At 38.1% G+C, this 17,506-nt stretch overlaps 1 protein-coding gene across 21 annotated transcripts in view; it reads left to right on the forward strand.

Moving 5' to 3' along the window:
• Positions 1-17,506, forward strand: part of ARHGAP21 (Rho GTPase activating protein 21) — a 239,276-nt gene that overhangs the window by 183,739 nt on the left and 38,031 nt on the right. For 20 of the 21 annotated variants that reach the window (XM_039522408.1, XM_039522406.1, XM_039522404.1 and 17 more), the window contains 2 exons: positions 2,851-2,880; positions 4,415-6,347. In XM_039522408.1, the coding sequence (XP_039378342.1) occupies positions 2,851-2,880; positions 4,415-6,347 (1,963 nt within the window). The remainder of the gene's footprint in view (positions 1-2,850; positions 2,881-4,414; positions 6,348-17,506) is intronic. The other variant, XM_039522399.1, reaches the window with a different exon arrangement.

Here is a 17,506-nt window from a genome sequence, read left to right on the forward strand (position 1 = left end):
GGGGTCAGTGGGCACAAGTTCTCAGGATACAAAGTTTACCATGATAATCTTTTAAATCACTTATCCCAATATATTGTTTTAGTTGTTTCTGAAATGGAACTGTGTGTTTTAATTAAAATTTGACCACATGTGGTGGCTGCAGATAATAACCTTGGAAAGAAAAAGAAAAACTGGGTTTGTATTTTAGTTGTTCTAATGCTAAATGGCATAAAAATGTAGTGAAAATTTTAAAAAAGAATGTACATCTTATGTTAATTATTTAGTGTAATATGAGCTGATAAAATATTTCTTATTTACTTAAAATAGGATGAAATAATTGTTGTTAGAGATCCATTGTGCTAGGTGCTTTACAAGTACAGTCTCTGTCCTGAAAAGTTTTTTGCATACAAATATACAAACAAAAACAGACCGAGGATATGGGAGAGGGATAGAATTATACAGTGTTTTATGATGTAGATTATTCTTACTCAACTTGATTAAAAACAGTGTTTTTCGTCTAAATAATGGCTACATTTCCCATTATCTTATAAGTAGAGCACGGGTTTTCAAAGTTCATGGCACCGCAACCCTCTTCTGACAAAAAAAAAAATTGCTACTTGACCCCAGGAGGGGGTACCGAAGCCTGAGACTGCCCGTGCCCCATCACCCCGTGTGTGTGTTCGGGGGTGGGGTGGGGACAAAGCCCAAGGGCTTCAGCCCCAGGCAGCGGGGCCTGTAACCTGAGCCTTGCTGCCCCGCCCTGCATGGTTGGGCTCAGACTTCGACCCTGGGCCCCAGCAAGTCTAAGTCGGCCCTGGCGACCCCATTAAAATGAGGTTGTGACCCACTTTGGAGTCCCAACCCACAGTTTGAGAACCACTGAAGTAGAGCAACAGATTTACAGGATAAGTATAATTATAGTTCTATAGCGTGCTTTCATAGAACTTAATCTGATTTTTATGGGAAGTAGGAATGTATATAAAGTTGCAATGCAGTGCTTTTGGATAATTAAAAAGAGAAACTTTGTGGGTGCTGAGCTTTCTAAACACTCAATGCATTCCTAGGTGTTGGGCAGTTCTTGTCATTAGGGACTTCAGTGGGGTAGCACTTTTAAAAAGTCAGAAGGTCACTACCGTAATTTAAACCAAACCACAGTGGCTCATTTTTTGTAAACATATCTTTTAGTGTAACAGATTTGAGACCGTATATTAGTCTTTCACATATTAAACCACTAAGAGGAACTTAGAATATGCAAATATTTCCCAATATAGTTTCAACTGTATGCAAATAGGTATATGAGTGCCAGAAAATGTATTTTGATGCATGTAAGAGTCTGATTTAATTCGTGAACCTATTTTTAAAATTGGTCATTGACTGGCTGATTAAAGCAGTTTAAATTTTTCAGACTAAATAATAGTATTACCAGTATCTCCTCATTCATTTCCTCAGCTTATACTATTATCGGGACAGTAATAAAACGCAGTGCTTTCACTTCCTTAAATGTTACAATATTTCTGTGCAGGCGCCGTAACTGGGATTATAAAAGGAAGGATTTAATTAATACAAATGTGGAAACTCCTCACTCTGTTTTTTTTCCCCACTGAAAATGAAGCTTGGACTGAATTAGCTCATTAGGGAATTCTGCCAATCCCTCAGAGCCCTTTTTAACCAACTCTCCTTTCCTCACAATAGTGAGCCTGCTCTGCACAGATATTAAGCAGCTTGATCATAAATACATACCTTTGTGTATATAATATGTTTAAAAAAACAAGTTTCAGTCCTATTTTGAGCATCATTAGACAATTAGTTATCTTCTGAAGCATATTGTTAATAGTTCAACATCCAGGTTCGTCAGTACATAATTATTACATTTCCAGTCATTTTGTAATTTGAGGCATCTCCAGATCTTAGCATTTTGGTTTTTTTTTTCAAAGTTAATGAAGCATTGTTGGTGGTGGACATATTTTACAAAGATGCTAACTCCAACACAGTTTATAACTTAGGTCTTATGGAAAACGTTAACATTAGCTTAGTCCAGGAAGGAGAACTATTTTGGTTTTTTTACCTTACAAACTAACAAAATTCTCCCTGGTCTTAATTATTTTGCATGATAATAGTCTTATTTCATTTGCATGTTTCTGAGTGTCCCTCTTCCTCCCCGTTTCTTTTTAAATTTTATTGTGAGCCTGTCAAAATCATAAATAGCCACTTTTCTATAAAAGTGTAGAAATGCAGTTTTTATATTCTGCTATGGGGGGAAAAACTATTGGGTGCAACGTGTAATGGAAACACAGCTTGCTCCTGTTTTGTGAGGGATGGGAAAAAATGAAACCAATCACATGGGGAGGATGTTTCTGCGGAATCATCCCTCTAATTTCAGATATATAGTGTGAAAGCAGCTGCAGTCAGCTGACAGCTTGTGGTTATGTTCAGATATATGTGGGGAAGGGGTGCACTGTTTCAGATGCATAATGAAGACCTCATTTCGTCATCTGGAAGCAGGGATGGTAGCAGCTCAGGGGAGATGAGACAGTAATGTTGCTCTAGTGGAAGGGAAGCCTTGTTACACATAACCAGAGCACTCTGCATGCAGCAGTAAAGATGCACCAAGGCAAAATGGCACAAATGTATTTTGCTTTCCGGAACGGGTAGAGAATAAATGCAAGAAGCAGGTAGAAGCAGATGGACATGTCCGCAAAGGACCTGAAGTTATTTTTTTATACTTCACTGCCCTTAACCTCTGTTGGTACCTTCCAGAGAAATTGGTATTAGATGTATTTTTAGCTTGCTGTATCCAGAATCAGTATGACAACATAATTCTGTCTTTACATCTGTAAGCAGCTTTTACTATGTTTTCCTATTTTCTGCCAGCTGCAGTTTACAAAGGATGTCACAGCACTGGTAAGAAATGTACACAGTAGCCATTTGTCAGATTTTTGTAAGGCATGTTTTTCTTAAGATTTATAAGAAGCCAGAATATTAAAACCTGCAAGATGCTGGAATTGAGCTCCATATGCTGATCAGCTAAATTCCTCTCATAGCGTATAACCCTCTTAATTTGTAAAGTATGCCTGTGTTACTTTGATTTCTTTTCAGTTTGCTTTAATATTCTGCATTTAACTAATGCTCAACACGGTGTTTTTTTGCAGCAGTGTTTTAAGTGCCTCGCCCTCCCCCTCAGTACTTTGCTCTCAGTCTTATGTTTATGGCTGCACTTGGGCTTTTACAACCTGTCTAATGCTAAGACAAGGCACGTTGATTGTCTGAATTGAGCATGTTATGATTTGAGCAGGAAATGCTGTAATATGATACCACACCTAAACTGTATAAAAGATCTTGGAAATCATTTTAGTCATTTACTGCATTGGCAAGATCGGAATTGTCAGCTCTCTATTTCATCAGATTTTAACTAAACCAAGTAATGCTAAAGTTTTAAAATAATGTAGTAGTGTTTAAATGATGCTTGACTTTGATTTTCTATGTATGCTGTTGGTTTTGCAATGATTACAGAAATGTCTCTTGATGCAAAAAAGAGACTGATGAAATGTGCAAAATGTAATCTAACCATTTTTCTTAGGAGTCAGGCTCTTAAACACAAGGTAAGATGTGAATTATTAAACATAGAGAGCAAATTTGAAATTTTAGTTTAGCATTTTACGGTAATGGTGTATAGGGTAGATATGCATGTATTTTTTTCATATTTATATCTGTCAGTTTAAGCAACTAATTTTATAATAGTGTCATTTATTGAATGTCTTCTATAACATGTCAGATTATTTAAAGGGTGGTGGGTGTTGGCTGGCAACAAAGATGTTATCAGTCACTCTTATTTATTTTACATTTAGCAACAGTGCCTTTTTACATATGAGAATCTATATTTCAGGGAGAAGTGTATACAAATGCTATCTAATCTTTTATATGGCAAGACAGCAGAGAATATTCTAGTGCTGGTTAAATTTATTATGCAGCCATTTAACCTGTCGGTTGCTGTGAAATCTTAGCTCTCAGCATCAAGAGGCTTAAAAGGAATATTTGAAGTAGTATGGTTGGAGGAAATTGGGGGGCGGGAAATAATCCTTTAGTTTGTGCTCACAAATCTTGAGAAATATGTCTCATCTACCTGCATTAATTTCAAGAAATTTTTAATTCATTTGGTTTCTAAAGTGTGTGGGGTTTTTTTAGCTTTTTCTTTTCTTAGTGACTTCACATGGTAAATTTCCAAACAGCAAGAGAGCATTAAGGGAAGAAATGTACTATTTTTATACATTTTTAAAGTGTCCTATTTAAGATCAAATGTAGTATGAATTTAATATCCAAGCTGCCTTCTTTCTAGGGACTTTATCCTGCAGTTGCAGGAGAATGGACTCAGTGTGGTGATCTTTCCATCTCTCTGTTTTCTGTGAATTAACACTTTTTTTTAATCGTCCATCCACAGGCATATTCCCAAGATGCCTACCTGAAAGGCAATGAAGCCTATAGTGGCAATGCTCACAACATTCCTGAACCACCACCAATATGTTATCCTCGACTAACATCCACAGCTTCTGTCATGGCACAGTCTGTAGACATACTGCCTTCTGACTCTTCATTGGGCAAGCAGCAAGCCAGTAGACCAGTACGGACTTCGATGCAGCCAGACAGGGCCTATAGAATGGAAATACAAGTGCCTCCATCACCAACAGATATTGCAAAATCAAATACAGCTGTGTGTGTTTGCAATGAAACCATAAGGACTATTGTTGTGCCTTCTGAGAAGGCTGTAGATTTGCCATCCTGTAGAACCAATCATGCCGGTCCATCACACAGGACGGAGGAAGTGAGGTATGGCTTAAGGGATCAAACCACTTTAAAAACAAAAGCATGGACCACATCACCACCATCTTCAGTGTCCACTGCCATTGTACTTCCTCAGACTCCAGTTACAAGGCCAGTAGATCCCCCTGGAATGACAAGTAAATCTGGAAATTATGGAGGACATCCAGAAGGGATCTCAAGCACTAGACCTCCTGCAGGTTCTCCCCCAACCTCTACTAATCACTATACTTCTCCAAACTCCCACCAGCACATAGACTGGAAAAACTACAAAACCTACAAAGAGTACATTGATAACAGACGTTTGCACATGTATGGCTGCCGAACAATACAGGAAAGATTGGATAGTTTGAGAGCGGCCTCTCAGAATGCAACTGATTATGTGGTGCCAAATCGCACTATTTCACAGGTACGACGCAGAAGCACCTCTCATGATAGGGTTCCACAGTCTGTTCAGATCCGACAACGGAGCGTGTCCCAGGAAAGACTTGAAGATCCAGTGCTGATGAAAGAGTGGCCAAGAAGTGCTTCACAGGATGCATTAACTTCGCCATCTATTAGTTCCAGGAACCACAGAACTCAGTCATGGGATTACCTTGGCAAGCAGGGCGAAACAGAAAATTTTTGTGCTGAGAATCTTGTTACAGATTCAAACGGAGACAGAAAAAAGACTTATAAGTGGACTGGATTTACTGAGCAAGATGATCGGCGAGGTATTTATGAAAGATCCCGACAGCATGCATTTCACATGTCCCTTCGAGGTCCACATTTTTCAGTGGCTCCAGGTGCTTATAATTCAGACAGGCGAAAAAGCAATAGAGCCTCTGTGTCTGCTTCTCAGTTCCAGAAAGTTCCATCAGATGTAAAAACACTGCAGCCTATTAGGGATTTTCAAATAGCTGGTGGAATTTCAAAGCCTACAACCACCTCACAAGAGAGAGCATCTCTTGTGACAGACAGAAATTCTAAAAGTAACTCTTTGAAGACCTCTGTTCCCTATGCAGAAAAATCTTCACTTCCCGTTAACCAGAGCCTGGATATTGTGGCCAAAGACCAAAGAGCAGTAAATCACTTGCATCCGAGTAGTCTGTTAAATCATCAGTCAAGAAACCGAGGAGAAAATGCCCCAGACCACAAAACAGAAATTGGCAGGAGCATCCAACCCCCCACTTCAACTGCAGCTTCTGCCAAACTTGTCCAACAGATGAGCGAGAGCTCAGCTACCTCTGATAAAGAAGATGTTTCCATTAGACAAAAGATTCAAGATTTTGAAAGGGAAAATGCACAAGAGCCTGAAATTCAGCAACCAGATGTTCTGGAAAATGACACAGACACCGTTGTCTTGCGGGAAAAATCTCCTTCTGGTCACCAGACTCCACAGCCTTTGAGACACCAGTCCTACATCCTAGCAGTAAATGACCAGGAGGCTGTCTCAGACACTACCTGTTGGTTACCTAATGATGCACGTAGAGAGGTGCATATAAAAAGGATTGAAGAAAGGAAAGCATCAGGTTCCAGCCCACCTGGTGATTCTTTGGCATCCATTCCATTTATAGGTGAGCTAAACAGATTAATTGTATCAGTGTGATATATATAAAGTATATTGTTTTACTACTTTGTGTCTAATTTATAGAGTTTAAATCAAGAGAACAGCATTCAGGTGGCAAACTAGAATTCACTTAAACCTTTCCTCTGTGTGGATCTTTTCCAACACCACTTATCCAAATAGACATTAGGATGGTAAACACTAGAGTATTTTTCAGAGGAGGGAGAAATATTTCATTAGTTGTATGCTGTATAGTATGTCTAGGAAAACCCATTGTGATTCAAAATGTTTCTCTAGAATTTTCTTCAATTCCTTACACAACTCCCAAAATTATATACCCTCTTCTGGTTTTCACTCCATGATCTGATCTGATCTTATTTGCAGTGGAGCATTGTGCATGTTATTGTTTCTTACTCATTAGAAATAATTCAGCAGAATCAGTGTTTATAATGCTTTTCAAAACACTGTAAAATGTAAGGTTACTGCCCCAAGGACCCTCAGTTTTTCTTAGAGAACTATTAGTGGTGTGGTGATATGGTTGAGGATCATTGTAATAACAATTTGTGAAAAAAACCTGGTTTTAAGAGATTTGATTTATAAGTAGGGGGAAGCTGTTCATTGCCAGGTCTTGGGGAGGTAGGAGCTGTTCCAGGTGTAAGCAGTGGAACCAAAGATGGTGTGAATCTGCAAGCAGGGAACAATTGAGGATTGAGTAAGAGTAGGATTAATCGTGAGTCATGAAGGTTGTCATGGGCAGAGACATAAATGGGGATAGAGTTGTACAGAGCCTAAAAGATGAGACCAAGAAGCATGACCTTGGTGTGGAAGGAAAAAGGACACCCATAAGGGACTTAAGCAGCAGCAGGTAAAGAGCTTTGCAGTGTTCTGATAGATGAGAAGGCACAGAGCGAGTTACAGAAAGGAGAACGTTTCAGAATCAAGGGTGAGATGAGGTTCTGTTGTATTTGGGGTTAAGTTGTGCTCATCTGAGTTGTGGTAGTTGTGCTTATTCTTTAATCCATTGGAAACCTAGGCTCTGCAGACCTTTTCCCACACATGCTGATTTGCATCTGGCTGCATCATCTTGAATGTAAACATACACAGTATTTTCCGTATAGTAAATATCAAGCTTGGCTTCCCAGGTTAATTTAGATGAAGATTAATTAATTGATATTGCTTGAGAGGTTGAGTGTTGCAAGGGAGTATCAGATGTATTATCATGCAGCCCTCTTGACCATGAGTCCATGGCAACCATTTTTGTCTAGAACTAATAGATAAGCTTCCCAACCAAGTTGGGGGTCACTTCATGATATCTAACATGAAATAGTGAAGAGAATTTTTGTGTATTGGAGGGCCAAGGTGTTTCAAAGAATACATATTATTTTTGTGTTTAGCTTTAACTGTCCTAACAGAGCAACTTTCTCTATGAATAGACAGGTGGTTTTCATATTGTCAAATTGGTATAGAAAGCATATAAGTTGCTTGATTAATTGGTACATCCTCACCATTAATTATTGCACAACCCCACATTTCTTCTCAGTGCTTTAGCATAAGACAGTAAGGCATATAACCAATAAACATTTATTTTGTGCAGGTGGAGTATATTTTGTATCTCAAAAGCTTAGTGCTCTTCTACTATTACTGGTCTTAGTTTGTCACATATGCAAGTTTTACATGAAGTCTGACTTGGATATATTAAGAGGTTCTGTATGGTTTCATACATAGATTACATATATCTTGTTTGAGTGGTTCTTAATTCTCTAACCACATGCAATTTAAATGTCATACTGTAACAGGCAAATAATACCAGATTATGATAAGATTGTGGAAAAATGGTTGGGTTTAATTTAAACAAAAAAGATTTCCCATGAACTTGTGACAAATGTGGCTTACTTCTAGATTTTAAACAGGTATGAAGATTAAAGTCAAAAGGAGCTTTAAATTATATGACAGAGGTATTTCATTTTGGTAATGGCCCTGCAAGTTAGAAGAAAGAGTTGATAATTTTTTTTGTCTGCTGTCTCATAACACCATGTACTGTGATCCTGTGAGGTTTTCATAAGCTATGTAGCTGTCTCTTGGATGTGAGACCTCCAAAGAACATGAGGAAGTGATGCTGTTGATTCAGTAGGGGGCACACCCTTGAGTCACTTAATTATTAAGCATGATACTAGGAATCCATATGTTGCTTTAAATGCAGTATTTTGGAGACTAATTTGTACTGAGGCCCCAGCTACTTGTGTTCATTAAAGATCAAATGGCACTTTTTAAAAGAGTAGAGAGGTATTAGTTACTAATAATATGACTTGAATAATGAACATTCTGCCAACACTTGAAGTTGCAGGGGGGTACAGTATTCTTCACTTCGGTTATCAAACCATTGTGTGGTGGTGCTGCATTTGGCCCCAGTGATGACTATATTCCAATGGATGAAGAGTTCCCTAAATTGAATATAATTGGTTAAGCATTTTTTAATCTTTTAAATAAAACTTACCTTGAAAATCTAAGGGATTTTTATTTACTATACAGTGGAAGAGAGAAGAATATTGATTTTCTGTAAAATTTTATCCTGGTATTGGCAGACTGCTTCCTCAGGGCTTTTTCTGCACAAGTATGTACACTGGTATCCACTCGGTATAAAATACTGATCTTGTTAGATAGTCTGGAACCCAGTTCCATTGTACTAGGTATATTATCCAGACTTAAATGCCTAGGGAATAAAAACTTGCTGATGTTATGTAGAGTTGACGTTTTAAATAGGCAGATTTTGTTCCATTTATTATTGTTATATTGTTACTTTTCTGTTCCTAAAACAAAATAAACATGACCAATTGTTCTAGATGATTTGTTTAGATTTTGGTGAAGATGGGGGAGGATTTGGCGAGAAGCAAAGTACTAAAGGGTGGGGAAAATTAGCCAGGAGGCAGAGAGAATGGGTTGTTTTTCAGGGTACTCTCTGGGATCACATCTTACTGTTTTGCATCCTTCACAGAAATCCAGCCAAACTTTCCATCAAACTAATGCCTTACAGTTTCTTGCTACACCTAGGGATGCTCAGCTATAGCATGCCTCTTAAATGTATTCCTTTCATAAAATTGGCCTCTTGAGGAAGGTGGTTTAATAACTGATTTGAATCAGTAAGAAGAATACCTTGCTTTAAATAACCTATTTTAATCTTGGTTTCCGTTTGTCCTCTTTAGTAATTTTCCTAAAGAAAAATTTATTCTTATTGGTTGGTATAATGTTTATTTAAACAATTATATAGCTTAACATAATTTTATTCAGATTCTTAATTTGTATGGTGTTGATTGTATTAAAAATGGTGAATGATGTTTTTTATATATTAGAGAACTGATTTTTTTTTACTTGTGATTTGTTTCCAGCTGAATTTGGATGGAAATTGGAATTTAATTAATGCATAGAAACAGCCTTTTACATTTTTATTAGTTAAAGCTACCTTAAATGTTTAGGATACATAAGAAAAAAAAAAGTAAGCTTATCAAAACATGATCTGCATTTAAAGCTGATTTATTAAACAAAGTGCTAACAATAGTTAGTTGTTCCTGGTCACCATGTCCTTCAAGATTTTAAAACTAGTAGATGTCATCCTCTCACCTCATTTTTAATCCTAATCAGTTTCTCAAGCTTTATCTCGAGCATTTCCTGCTTTTTGCAATCCCAAATGGTTTCTCAAGCTTTGAATGAATTTGGAACTGAACTAGTTAAATAAACTGAAATTAAGAAAATATTCTCAGCACCTGCAGAAGAGGCTACTGCGGTCAAAAGCTTGATGAGCATGTCATCAGATTCTGGTGTCAGGTGCTTAGATGGGAAATAATTTCCACCAGTGTAGTGGTTTGACTTTCTTTAAAACTTCAGGAGCAAACCTGTACTACATGAATATTATTTTTATTTAATGTAAATGATTTGAGTAGATGATAGTACAGTTAGGCCTTAATATAGGTTGTCATAACTTCAAATTTAATTTTAATTAGATTTTTAAAAAGAAAAAGGTATTTAATTTAAAAATCGGGTGTAAATAAAACCCAATTCTTATATAAATTTTTATCTGCCCTGCTCTGGAGTGCATTTTTCGTGTATACAATAAGCAGCAAATTACTTAGAAAGATTGAAATTTTATTATCAGAGTCATGGCCAGTATTTTTAATATGTTAAGATTGATAATGTGTCAGTCTCCCAGGAAGTGACATTATTTAAGTCCATCACCAATATATGTGGTATTGTAGTTGTGTATAATTTAGAGAAACTTGGCCAAATGTACAATAGCTTCCTTTATTTTCTGTGTTTACAGATATAGAACATTGCTAGTCCAGAAGGTTAATAGGAGTCAAAATATGTTCAGTGTTTTTGGTCTCTGGTTCAGATCTCTTCTGTCTGTTCAGCTTAATTTTTTTCACTAAAATTTTTTTTTGGCCGTAGCAAATGGTAATTAAATGCACGTCTGCCCAAGTGACTCCAAACCAGAATGCTGTTAAGTGTTTACGTAAGTGGTTAATAAAACATGCTTGAGTAGGATTTCAAGTTTTGGCATCTGAATTATCCTTATTTTATTTGTATTTTTTCAATGTTTACTCTGTCTAGCTATTACACATTATTCTTTCCTTTTGAATGTATTCTGCTGTTCATTGGCGCCAGCCTCTTACACAAGTTCCAAAGCGAGATTGTAAGTCAGTTTGCCTTATTGTAGGAGCATTTTATCAAATATTTACCTTTAAGAGTTTTTGCATTATCCCTTTTTGACCTATTTGTCTATACTCTTTTTACTTTATGACGTTAAACAAAAATATTTTTAATGTTTTGTTACATCACAGCTGTGGTTGACTCGTTTCTGTTGTGGTGGCTAATTAATTCTGGCTCATTTCCCCCCTCGCACCCGTTTTGATTCCTTTCCTAGTTTCTCACCCCTGATTTTTTTTTAAAGTAAATTAATTGCAGTTAATACTCCTTTGCTGAATTTCTAAAATACCTTTCGTCTGGGGATCTCAAAATGCTTTTCAACAATCGATTTCACCTCTCAAAAGCCATTTGTATTGTGCTTGTGTGGTGGTACATTCTCCTGCAGTGGAGGAGTCAGCAACAGAGCCCAACAATCCCAACTGCTGTTCTAAGTGCTGGACTGCATGTATGATCTGACATAGTTGACAGTTTCTCATGACCAGGTACTTTTAACTTTATAAAAAAAAGTCTTCCCCATTTACCCTCTGAATAAAAATAATAGTTTTAACACCACTCTCCCCAACCTCACTTCCCAAGGTGTTTGGGCCCCTGTATAGAATAGTGTGGTTTCAAATTCACTGAAAACACCTATAGTAACTATTCTTTTAAAATTGAAAAGTAACTAAAGCATATTTAAGAAATACAATACAGAAAAGATGGGGGTAGTGGGAATGAAGAAATGGTAATAAATATTGGTCCAATACTGGTCATGCTAATGAACATTTCCCACTCACAGAAGTCTGTTCAAAAGTTAGTTATTGTTTTTGTTTTATTTTTAAAAGTGAGGCAAGAGTGGGTATCACATACAAAGAAGTTCAATATACTAGGGACATCTATAGCAGGGACACCATTGCCTGTCAACCTAACTTGTGATGATCTCATAAAGACAAGTGGTTTCTGATCATAGATATTTGTTAGGACAAGTGTCAAGGAGCTTTCAAATTTAGAAAAGACTTCAACAATCAAGCTGATTAGAGACACCTTCAAATGTGTTGTGATATTCCTGATTATTCTATTAGTTATGGACTAGCATCTGCAAACTGCATAAATGTGTGTATAACTGCAATAAAAATTAGGACTGACACCTGTTCCTTTTGGAGGACACTTGTTTTCCATTATTTTAGCAATAGCACTGGCACAGGTTTTAACATCTCAGTATTTCTATTATAAGTCTTCATCCCCTATTTTTGTCAGGGATTTAAAACTTGGCTTGCAAAATTACTATAGCTCCAGGCTCAATCTTTCAATGTTGCTTGGTGTAGAAACAATTTTTTAAAATAATTTTGGTATTTTTAAGCACAGGAGCATGAAAACAAACTACAAGTTAGTGTTTTCAAATATTAGTTTGTTTCTGTAACTTAAAATGCATTTAAAATTAAAACTTCGAATTCCATGTGATTAGTCCAATAACATCTAGAGAAGAAAATGTACTTATTAAAAACAGGTATTGGATTTTTTTAAGTGGCTATGTTGTACAAATGTGCACAACATTCTTAAGATGTCATTTTAATTAAAAAAACAAAGGGACCACTAGCAAATGTCTTAGGCCAAATATGTTGTTAACCTTGAAAAATATCCCATGTTGAGGGTTGCTCCTGGGGGAATTCTGCACCACTGAGCAATGCAGAATTTTGCAGAAATTAATGTGTGCGGAGAATTTCCTTTCTCTCACAGAAATGGGCTGCAGTGCCTCTGGCTGCCACTAGGGACCACTCGCCCTGGCAGAGCCCAGCGAGCACATAGAAGACGCTGCTGGGGGGTAGGAGAGGGGCTGCAGGTATCTAGGCAAGGGGAGGCCCTGTGGCTGGGCTCTTGATGGGGAAGGGGTGCAGGTATCTGGGCAAGGGGGGGCCATGGCTGGGCTCAAGTGGGGAAGGTGTATTGGCAAGGAGGAGCCCAGTGGCTAGGCTCTGGGGAAGAGGGGTTCCCCCCCCACCCCAGGCTGGACTTGGGATGGGGGAAGGGGGCAGAGAGACAGGAACTGGGTTGTCATAGGGGTTTCTTTAACTCTCTGCCCTTGAGGAATTTTTGTATGTCTGTATTGTTACAGACATACTTGCTGACAGGTATTTTGAAATAAATTGCCAAAATAATTGAAACTGGCATTATTATGTAGTGTTGTTTTGACAAATAAAATTTGCAGAATTTTTACTATTTTGGCATAGAATGCCCCCACGAGTAGAAGGTATTATATTTAGACATAACCCCATGTTGTTATTTTGTAAACCTGGTCATTTGGAAATATTACTGTGCTTGGATACTGAGATATGTAGATCCATGTATAGGTAGCTTGCTAGATATAAATACACATGCTGTTAGATTAACAAAACAAGTATATGTGTTAGATGATTGCATGAATATGTCAGTGCTCAATGTAATTAGTAAGTCGTACTGCTAATTGTCCAGCTGCATTAAGTTTTTGTAAAATGGATGTAGGGAGATCCTGGAAAGATACTGGAGCATCTGATACCGGACTTGATTGATTAAGAATGAAAGGAGGGTAATATAATGAATGCAAATCAACTTGGGGTTTATAGAAAATAAATCATGTCAAAATAACTTGATATTTTTAAGTGAGATTACAAGTTTGATAAAGGTAATAGTATTCATGTAATAGACTTCGGTAGGGCATTGGACTTGGTACTGCACATTTTGATTAAAAAATGAAATAAAATGAATGTGGCACGCATTAAATGGATTAAAAGGTGGCTAACTGGTAAGTCTCAAATATAATCGGGGTCCTTGTCCTGTCAGGATCAGTCCTTGGTCCTATGCTAATTAACTGATAAGTTTGAAGATTGCATAAAAATTGGGGGAGTGGTAATAATGAAGAGGACAGTCACTGATTCAGAGAGATCTAGATCACTTAGTAAACTGGACACCAGCAAACAATATGCATTTTAGTACAGCTAAAATGCAATGTATAGATCTTGGAATAAAGAATGTAGGTCAAACTTTCAGGATGGGGAACTCTATCCTGCAAAGTAGTGACTCTGAAAAAGATTTGCGGGTCATGGTGGGTAATCAGCTGAAACATTAACTTCCAGTGTGAGGCTATGGCAAAAAGGGGCTACTGTGATCCTGGAATGCATAAATAGGGGAATATCAAGTAAGAGTAGAGAGGTTATTTTACCTCTGTCTTTGGCATTGGTGCAACTGCTGCTGGAGTACAGTGTCCAGTTCTTGTGTCCATAATTCAAAAAGGATGTTGATAAATTTGACAGGGTTCAGAGAAGAGCCACAAGAATGATTAAAGAATTAGAAAACGTGCCTTATAGCAATAGTTTAGTTTAACAAGAAGTTTAAGGCATGACTTGATTAAAGTCTATAAGTACCTAAATGAGGGACAAATATTTGATAATGAGCTCAGTGAGAGTAATTGGCCATTTGAAAAATTTATGGTGGGTTGTAGTGGATTTTCTATCACTGGGAATTTTAAAATCAAGATTGGATATTTTTGTAAAAGATACACTTCAGGAATTAATTTTGGGACATTCTGTGGCCTGTGTTATACAGGAAGAGGTCAGACTGGATGATCACAGTGGTCTTTTCTAGCCTTGGAATCTATGAAACGATTAAATTAAACTTTTTTTTAGCAGCGTGTACATTATAGTTCTGTGGTCAAGATCAGGTGTTGAGCAAAAATTGAAGTTGATGTTCAATGTGCGTTTGCCTTAGCATAATGCAGTGGGATTTAAACTAACTTTAATCTTTTATGAACTGTTAATAGTTTTGTGGCTGCATTTTTATAAAGAATAAACCAAACTCCATTAGGCGTTTAATAATTAAATTACACCTAAAAAGTAAGATAATTATTCCTTTTGTGGGAATTATTTATGAACTGAAGTATGAGGAAACAATGAAACAATTTTAATTTAAATGTTTCATTTGCAGTAGATGAAACTGGTCTTCTGCCGATTTGCAGTGATTGACTGAATTATACAAGTATTATGCTGTCGCACTGCCAGGAAAACTTCTGTGGCTGTATTACTACCCCACCAAGGAAAATGATCTATTTTTGTTGTCAATTGTTTGAGCTCCTTGTACTTTGTCAGCATAATTTCATATTGGCTCACTTTCTCGCAGCTTTCCACAGATTGCCACCACTCCCTTTACAAAGTGCATTCAGTGTTGTAAATCTGCAAGACTGATGAGTAACCAGAATTACAGTGCTGATTTATACATAAATTACTATGGGGACATCTTAAAATAAAACAAAACAAATACATATATAATATCAGGTGTGGATTTCATAAACCCTGAAAAGTTAAAGAAATAGAATTTTCCCACCTCCAATTTGTTGTAATTCTGTGGATTTGAACACAAGTCCGCAGGTTCGGCCGATCGCAGCTCCCACTCACCGTTCCAGGCCAATGGGGGCTGTGGGAAGCAGCGCGGGCCAAGGGATGTGCTGGCTGCCGCTTCCTGCAGCCCCCATTGTCCTGGAGCGGCCAACCACGGCCAGTGGGAGCCGCGATCGGCCGAACCTGCAGACGCGGCAGGTAAACAAACCGTCCCGGCCCGCCAGGGAGTTTACCCTGGCGAGCCACATGCCAAAGGTTGCTGATCCCTACAATAGGCCTTGTTTAAATTATATACTTGTTAGAATATGGTTCATGACCATATATTAAATTATCCCTAATAAATGTTATTTTTATAAAATGCTTTATAATACATTATGAGATGGAGCTGCAGTATTTAATATTTGTGGATGAATTTTGTAGTATTGAGATACTGATAGCAATATTGCCAACTCCAAGTGCTCAAATCATAAACCAGGCCGCAAAAATGATTGGCTTAAAACTATGAAATTGTTAAAAATAATAAACGTGGGGTTCTTTTACTTTGCTGTCTGGTATTAGGGTTCATGCTTTCAAGCTTTTCTTTGCAACCAGGAGGGCTAGAGACTTGGGGCACAGCTACACTAGAGAGTTTAGAGCAGTGCAGCTGCACTGATGCAGCTGTCCCACTGTAAGCTCTCTAATGTAGCTGCACTGAGCTGATGGAGAGAGCTCTCCCATTGGCTTAAGTAGTCAATCCCCTGTGAGCGGCAGAAGCAGCTCTCCCACCAACATAGCGATGTCCCTGCTGACGCTTATGTCAGTGTAACTTGTATCACTCAGGAGAGTGATTTATTCACCCCCCTGAGTGACATAAGTTACTCCGACATAGGCTATATCTACACTACAGCTATTCTCTTTTAATGGAGGCTGAGATTCTCACACTGTAAAATGAACTCTGGACAGCTGGGGCGTTAAATATTAACTCCGAATTTTCCAGGAATCATGATAAAATTGCAAGAGTTGGCTTTGCTGATTGATTGTTGTGGGGGTGGGGCGAGAATGATAGAGCTGTATTTTCCCAGCAGGAGTTTCTTGGAAGTGTGCCTGACTCAGGCACTCTCTCTACAGATGCAGCAGGGTAGCGCAAGCCAGAGTTGACCTTACTTTACTCTTTCATAGGGTAAATGGCTTCTTGCTGCTGCCTCACAGTGGTCCAGTCCTCCTAATATCATGTGCAGGTGTGTGATGGTAGCCTTCCCGATTTCCCCCTGGAGAAAGCCGGTTAGCCTTGCTCCCTAACACTCCCTATCTCCACCATGTTTACTTGTGCAGGGGTGGTCACAGACATAGCCCTTTATGGGTATGTCTACACTGCATTGATGGCCTGTGCTGGCTGGCTCAGGCTTGGGTTAAGGGGCTGTCTAATTGCCATCTAGACATTTGTGCTCAGGCTGGAGCCCAGGCTCTAGAATCCTGTGAGGTGGGAGGGTCCCACAGGTCGGGCTGCAGCCTGAGCCTGAAGTCTTCACGTCAATTAAACAGCACCTTAGCCCGAGTTGTCTGGCACAGGCCAGCCACGGGTTTTTAACTGTGGTGTAGACATACTCTAGGACTAGAACTTTTGCTAACCTCAGTCAGTTTTTAGAGAATCTGAGTTCAGTTCGGCTCTGCCAAACACTTCCTGTGTAATCTTGAGCAAATCAGTTAATGTCTGTGCATCAGTTCCCCATCTGTAACATGGGGATAATTATACTCCCTTTTTACCACCCTTTGTCTCATCCGTGTATGAAGTTAAACTCCTTTGTAAATCTTTACAGGGTCAGTCCTTGAGGCTGTCAACTCTCTGGCAGGTACTGTCATTTACTTTTTGTATATCCATTGCCTCGCACAACAGGTCGTCCCTGATCTCAGTTGAGTTTCCAGGTGCTATTGTAATACAAATAATAATTTGTTAAATAACACTGAGTACCCAGTGAGACACCTTTTGCAGGTTATGAATCTCTGGTTTAAATTGTATTGCGGATGTGTGTATGTACACAACACTTACACCTTTCCTTTGTATAAAGTTTTTTTTGTAATGTAGGAGTGCAATCTTATTTTAAAATCAAACATGCTTGTCATGTTTCTTGTTGAAACATGTTTAACAAGA

This window comes from Mauremys reevesii, linkage group 2 (genome assembly GCF_016161935.1).
Source record: "Mauremys reevesii isolate NIE-2019 linkage group 2, ASM1616193v1, whole genome shotgun sequence".
NCBI lineage: Eukaryota > Metazoa > Chordata > Testudines > Geoemydidae > Mauremys > Mauremys reevesii.